Below are 7,569 nucleotides of genomic sequence, written 5' to 3'. Positions count from 1 at the left end.
AGAATTTACCGGAATAATTAAATAGTTTATTAAAGAGTCTTGTTCATAAAAGTGGTAAATTTGAAAATTAGAGATTATTAAAAAAAAAAAAAGTTGATCAACAAATTTGTATGAAACATATATAGATTGGGTTAATTCCTTCTCCACTAAAAGTTGAAGGTGTTTTTTGTTTCTTCTTAAGAATGGCTGTCTCGGAAACTGAATACAGCCCACCGGAACTAAGAAAACAACGGGAAGAAAGAAGTGGAGGCTGGGCGGCGGCAGAAAATCAAAAGCTGTTGTTTGTGATCATGAACTCATCAAAACCCAATAATCAAATTGATACATACACCCATCTTCGTCACCATAATGTGGAGGAGATCTCTTGTTCCAGCGACGAAATACTTTTCTACGATGAAGAAGGAGAAGATGGGCTTTGGGTGGTGGAATCATGTGAAACCAGCCCCAAAAGATCCTATCTTAAGCATAACCCAAGATTTCCTAGCTGACACCAGCCCCCACAAGATCAATCTCGGCGTGGTTGGTTAATTATTCATTTCCCCCCAATTTCTGTTTATTAGCATTTCTGTAAAATTTGTTGCTGCTGTTGCTATAATAGGGAGCTTATAGGGATGAACATGGAAGACCCGTTGTGCTTCAGAGTGTTCAAGCTGCTGAGGCCTACATTGCTGCTAATCAGTTCTCGTAAGCCCAGATTGCTTCAGTGTGATTTTATTGTATTCTTCATTTTATGCAAGATTGATCAAATAGAAAATGTTAAGACAATATCTGGAAAGTTTCAGGCAAGAAAATGAATAGGTTGAAGAACAGTGAAGGCAAATTGGCAAACATCTCATTGAAAAGTTTCATTGATAAATAGCATTGGAAACAGTTTGGCATAACCGAAGATCCCATCTTAAGCATAACCGAAGATTTTCTACGATGAAGAAGGAGAAGATGGGATTTGGAATCATGGAATCATGTGATCATGTGATTTTATTTGAATTACTTTAGTTTGGCTTGATATGCAAAGTTTGAATAACCAAATCTTGAATGACTATTTCGACATCATTGCTTATCATTCTCCTTGATTCCTTATTATGAAATTTATACTAATTGGAAGTAAATATTTTGATGGATAATAGTCACCTTTGGACTTGGATTAAGGGACTTACTACCCTATGGTCTAGTCTCATGTTCAAGTGTGATCATGCCAACACTAATGTATCGGATCCCATCAGAACTTCGTATTAGCTGGTCATGATGATGAGTAGATGTGTTAGACTGTAGCCTCCTCCTTGGATTATCAAGGTGTGCAATGACATCCCAGTTAAAATGAGAAAAAAAGAAAATTTATTTCGATGTATAACAAATTGAAATCTAAATTAGTAACATAAATTTGGTTCTATTTATATTGATCTAATACCAGTGATTGTCACGATGGATTTAGTCCCAAAAAAACTTGAAACATTGAGAACAATAGGAATATTAGTGTTTGATAACATTGCTTATCAATTAATCTGAAAAAATATGTGCTTATTTAAAATAAGTCTATTTGATAAGTTTTCTTTAAAGCCACTTAATTCTTTAGATTCATCTTAAGTTAAGTTTTAAAAAATTAAGCTAGTAGCCTAGTATACCTAACTTAATTCGGTTAACAATGATTGACTTAACTTTGTAGTATAGTTTCAGCATACAAAAGACAACTTTAATCCTTGAAAATTAACTAAATTTCGTCACTATAAGGTTTTCCCACATTAGTTCTACATTTTACCAAATCAACTTGAATCTAAAGTACTTAAAATTCAGTTATTTTTATTTGGTTTATTCAACATTTAATTTTCGGTTGGTAATTGTCTTCTTTTTGCACTTTTTCTTTATTGTGAATCTACCATAAATTGGTTGAGCAGAGTGTAAAATTGATTTATGGAAAGAACAGTGATGCAGTCACAGAAGGGAAATTGGCTGGAATCCAAGCTCTGTCAGGCACTGGTGCATGCCGTCTCTTTGCAGAGTTCCAAAAGCGTTTATATCCTGATTCGGTTATGCATACCATCATTTTTCTCTTTTTAACAGTTTTTTTTTAAGCGCTCAGTCCTTTGCGAAAATCATGGGACTCGTCGGACATCGAGTTGGCTGCCTAAGGTAACTTTGTTACTTCAAACATTTCATCATTTAAAGAAAAAACATTTATCAAATCATTTATCCTTTCAACTTCATCAACTTATAAAATTTAAATATATAAAGACATTTAAGTAATTTAACTCAAATAACCAATTTTTTCAAACAAGCTCAATTGTGTTCATTGTTTTGTATGGATGAAAGATTCTAGCTTTCAAAAATTTGTTGTTTGACTGGTTCAGTATTCTCTCTTGCAACAAGAAACAAGCAACCGCAATCGAAAGCCAATTGAATCAAATTGCAAACCTCCTGCTCATGGCATGATACTAGTTTCCAGAATCCTCAGTGATCCAAAATTACGACTCCTTTGGGAATCTGAGATGAAGGTAAAGGCCCTCTCTCGAGTCTAACATTGATTTTGAAATCATAATCTGAAAAATCATTTCGAATTCTCCTTGGAAGGTAATGACTAATCGTATTATGAGAATGCGAGCCTGTTTACGTAGGAATTTGGAGAAATTAGGCTCTCATATAAACTGGGAACACATAACCAACCAGGTTAGTAAATTCATATGACTTTTGTTAGTCAAATGTTGTTTTAAGATAGATCCTACTGACAAAAAAAACTGCAGGTTGGGATGTTTTGCTACTCTGGCCTATCAATTGATCAAGTAGTTTACATTGCGAAAAAATTTCATGTGTATATAACCCATGATGGCCGAATAAGGTAAAGTCGATGTATTTAATCAAAATTAATGGTTGGTTTTATTGGGTACTAGAAATTGAGATTTTGATTTTTTTTTCTTGAGAAGTATGGCCGGTGTAACGGAAGATAACGTTGAATATTTGGCGGAAGCAATACATGAAGCTACCAGAGTTAACAAATGAGGATGATTGTTGGTTGGTTTGTACAATATTATTACCAATAATCTTACTGTGTACCCGTTTCATTATCCACTGTGTAACTTGAATAGTATTGTTGTTTTTGATTGTTAGATAATCGATGCCAAATGAACAATTTAATTGTGCAGGACATGTGACTCGTTGAGTTCTCATATTAAGAAATGAAGAAATTGAGAGGAACAAATCCTAAATATATTTGTCTAAAAAAAAAGATAGAAGTTGATAAAAATGAAAACTCAATGAGTGAACTTAAAAGATAAGAATTGTGAGAAATTTCCTCTCCAAGAGAAGATGGATGATCCGCTGATATTTAGGTAGAGAAGATGAAAAAAGGAATGAGAGGATTTGACAGTCCAAAATCCTTAAAGACCCATTAAGGGCACTATGGGTTTCATAGACTCAAAGACAAACATTATTTAACATGGGTCTTTTTTCTAATTTGACCCATTATTAGGGTCATTTGATCAAATTTCTCACTATGAATATTAACATCCTTTTGGATAGACCCTCCAGCTATAATAATTACTATATTGCATCTATTTTACTGCCCTCTACCTGATTAACTCCACAAGTTGTATGATGATATATTTTGATCTTATTTTCTTTGAAGTAGACAAAGCTAATTTCTTTTTAAGAGTTCATCAATGATGTAATATATTTTGATCTTATTTTCTTTGAAGTAGACAAAACTAATTTCTATTTAAGAGTTCATCAAGGATGTAATTTATTATTTGTTTAATGAGAGTACAATTACAAAAACAAAATTAAAGTTGAAAGTGAACCCTTTTTATGTTCACTTGAATATGGCCTTCTTGATCTGTTGCAACTCCCTAACAACATCGGTCATGTTCATCCTATTTTGGGGTAGCTCTTCCGTGCAAGCCAAACCAATCTTCACCATTGCAATCAGACAATTGTCCCTCTGACCAATAACAATGTCACTTTTTAAAATTACTGGATCCATTACAAACTCAATTGCGTTTCCTGTTAAGGCTTGACTAGTAAAGTTACGAATGTTAAAACCATGCACAAACATCAAATCAGTAGGCCTCTTTCCCGTTAACATCTCTAGTAACAAAATCCCGTAGCTGTAAACATCTCCTTTCATCGACATTTCACTTCCAAGACCGTACTCTGATTAAGATTATAAAATAAATTAGGCCAACAAAAAAATAAAGACAGGATTTGTTCTATTATCGGTTAACATACCTGGTGCTGCATATCCGACAGTGCCCAACACTCCCATCGAACTACTGTGATGGGAAATACCTATTTCTGGATGAAAAAGTCTGGCCAGTCCAAAATCTCCAACATGTGCAACCATTTGTTGGTCAAGAAGAATGTTACTTGGCTTCAGATCACAATGAATAACTGTGAGTTCACACTGATTATGAAGATAATCGAGTGCAGAAGCCACATCAATCGCAACTCTTAAACGCTGGAGTAGATTAAATTCAGGTCTACTAGTGTCTTGAGATGGATGCAGCCATTTCTCCAGATTCCCATTCATCATGAGTTCGTAAACTAAAGCTTTGAATTCGTTACCTTGAAAATCAATGCTTGAACAACATGTTACGATCTTGATCAGGTTCCGGTGTCTAATGCTCTTTAACGCTTTACATTCTGCAATGAAGCTCCTCGTGGCACCTGGGTTTACAAGGTTAAGTACTTTGATCGCAACATCTCCGATCTGATCAAGAACTCCTCTGTAGACAAAGCCGAAACCGCCAGCACCAATCAAATTGCTGGAAGAGAACCCATCCGTTGCATTGAGGAGCTCGCCGTAGGATATTTGCACGAAAGACTCCTTGGGCTGCAATTCCAAAGTTTTGGATTCCCTTTTTCTTTTTCGCAAGTAAAACACCAAGCTTGAAATTATGATTAGTATTCCTAGTATTGAAGCACCCACGATTGCATAGATGCGTTTGGATGAAAAGAAGAAGTTACGATTCAGTTTCTTGACCGGACATCTTGGAAGTTGTAGAGAAGGTATTCCGCCGCATAACTTATCGTTCTCATACACGGATACTGAACTCGAGTTTGCAAAAGCCCCATGTAAAGGCAATTCTCCATTGAAATCATTGAAGGACAGGTTAAGGTTGATCAAGGAAAGTTTCTCCAAGAAAGTTGGGATTTGTCCCGATAGATTATTGCTCGACAGGTCAAGGATTTGAAGTCCTCTCATGAATTCCATCGACTTGGGAATAGATCCTTGGAGCATGTTTCCTTGTAGGAATAAGGATTCGAGGCTTGTACAACTGCTTACACTGCCAGGAATCTCACCGGATAAGTTATTATTAGAGATATCCAACGCCACCAAACTTTTGAGTTCTCCGATCTCTGAAGGAAGTGGACCGGACAGGTGATTGTGAGATAAGTCGAGAAAAATGGATAGAGATGAAACTTGGAAAAGTTCTTTGGGAATGGTTCCACTCAAGTTGTTTTGTGTAAGATTCAATGATATTAAGCTTTGGCAGTTGTCAATACTGGAAGGTATCGTCCCCTCTAGGTTATTGTTACTGAAATCAAGATCATACACCAAAGAAAGATTCCCAATTGAATCCGGAATAGTACCCGAAAGCTGATTTCCAAAGAGGGGAAATCTCTGCAAATTTTGAAGTTTGCCTATGGTACTAGGTATCGGCCCAGTGAATCTGTTATTAAACAAGCTTAAATGAGACACGTTAATAAGGTTTCCGATGGTTGGAGGAATCCTGCCTTGCAGGTGGTTTGTAGAAAGGGAGAAGAAATCCATATTTGATGATAGATTCCCTACAAAATCGGGAAGCACTCCTCTTAACTCGTTGAAAGCTGCGTTCAATTTTTCCAAACTGCTGCAATTAGTAAGCCACTCGAGGAAATGCATTTCGTCAAAATCTCCGCTCCCTAAATTGTTAAAATGTAAATGAAGAGTCACGAGATTCACTAGTTTGCTGAAATCAACTGCCAGTTTCCCACTGAATTCGTTATAGGCAAAAACTAGTTCCACGGCTTTGGTAAGATTCCCTATTGAATTTGGAAGTTGTCCGGTAAAGTTGTTAACATGGAGTTCAAGACGTTCTAAATGCGGGAACATGTTGCCAAAGTAGGGCGGAAGACTCCCGTGAAGATTATTAAATGATAAAGATAAGAGATTCAAGTTGGAGAGGTTATACAATGATGAAGGGATCATACCAGAGATCTGATTACCAGCCAATCCAAGAAATACGAGGTTCTTTAATTGCCCCAAGTTATTTGGAATAGTTCCACCAAAGAGATTACCTGCAGCAGACAATACTTCAAGAGAAGTGATATTGCCTAGAGATTTTGGAATTCCTCCAGTTAAATTGTTATGATGTAGGTTGATCTTCTTGAGCATCGACAAGGAGTTAAATTCTTCGGGGAGGGTTCCCATCAGATTATTGAACCCAATATATAGATGCGTGAGGTTAGAGCAGTGCGACAGGCTGGCAGGAATCCTGCCCTGGAAACTGTTCATTTCGAGCACCAATCTTTCCAGCCTGTACAAGCCACCTATTTCACTTGGTATTTCCCCATGGAAAGTATTGTTGTCTAGCCAGAATTGTCTAAGAAAGGTGAGATTTCCTACCAGAGGAGACAAGGTGCCCGACAAACCCAAAGAGCTTAGACGAATGCGAGTGACCCTCTTGTGCCTTTTACCGCAGACCACACCTTCCCAATTGCAGAAATGGGAAGACTCATTCCATGAACTCAAAGCTCCCCCACCAAAAGGGTCCAGGATCTTGGACTTCATAGCCAATAGTGAAACACGATCAGTTTCATTATTATTATTAAGAGCATCAGTAGTAATGATCAGTATGAGGAGTGCCCATTGTTGTAGCACCAACCAGAACCTCATTTTTGGATGTGTAAGAGTATGCATGCATCACACATAAGCAGAGTATGATAATAAATACTAAAAGCATTTCAACTTTTAAAGCTTAAGAAGTTTTTTACACGAAACAAAGTAAGATGGTGGGAGACTTGACTTTTGACTTTGAGACCACAAAGTAAGATGGTGGGAGACTTGACTTTTGACTTTGAGACCACTGAATAAATTTGAAGGTAAGGTTGATCAATTTAGACAGACAGAGACGTTTTCTTGTGTACTATTCAAATGGATTGGTAATTAAGTTGAAACTTTCTGACAATTAACAATCTTAAGAAAATTGACCAACTCAAACTTTGATCATTCATATGCAGGGACGATTTATATTAATTTTAATTTTAATTTTAAAATATAAATAAAATTAATAATATTTAATTTAATAATTAAAATAAAATAAAAGTTAAATATTATATATTAAAATAACACAAATATTATATTTTTATTTTATTTAATTTTGTAAATATAATATATATAATTAAAACTAAACATATTAAATTAAATCATTCAAATAAATATTATAAATTAAAATAAAATATTATTCACTAAAATAATAGTTTAAATAAAATAAAATATACACTACCTACACTTTAAAATAAAATATATTAAATAAAAATTTAAATAAAATACTTTATTTGAAAATATTATATATAAAAAATAGAAAATAAAATATACAAAAA

At 35.1% G+C, this 7,569-nt stretch overlaps 1 protein-coding gene and 1 pseudogene across 1 annotated transcript; one reads left to right on the top strand and one right to left on the bottom strand.

The window, feature by feature from the left end:
- The first annotated feature begins 221 nt into the window (after positions 1-221).
- Positions 222-3,047, top strand: LOC124909852 (annotated as a pseudogene).
- Positions 3,048-3,714: 667 nt separating this feature from the next.
- Positions 3,715-6,862, bottom strand: LOC124909844 (putative receptor-like protein kinase At3g47110). The gene is made up of 2 exons (XM_047450477.1): positions 4,213-6,862; positions 3,715-4,137 (listed from the first exon to the last, which is right to left on the bottom strand). The coding sequence occupies exons 1-2, from the start codon at positions 6,860-6,862 to the stop codon at positions 3,797-3,799; spliced, it is 2,991 nt and encodes a 996-aa protein (XP_047306433.1). The 3' UTR covers positions 3,715-3,796.
- Positions 6,863-7,569: the final 707 nt, after the last annotated feature.

Source organism: Impatiens glandulifera, chromosome 1, assembly GCF_907164915.1.
Source record: "Impatiens glandulifera chromosome 1, dImpGla2.1, whole genome shotgun sequence".
NCBI classification, from domain to species: Eukaryota; Viridiplantae; Streptophyta; class Magnoliopsida; order Ericales; family Balsaminaceae; genus Impatiens; species Impatiens glandulifera.
Note: the sequence above shows the minus strand (reverse complement) of the source record. Positions and strands in the feature narration are given on the sequence as shown.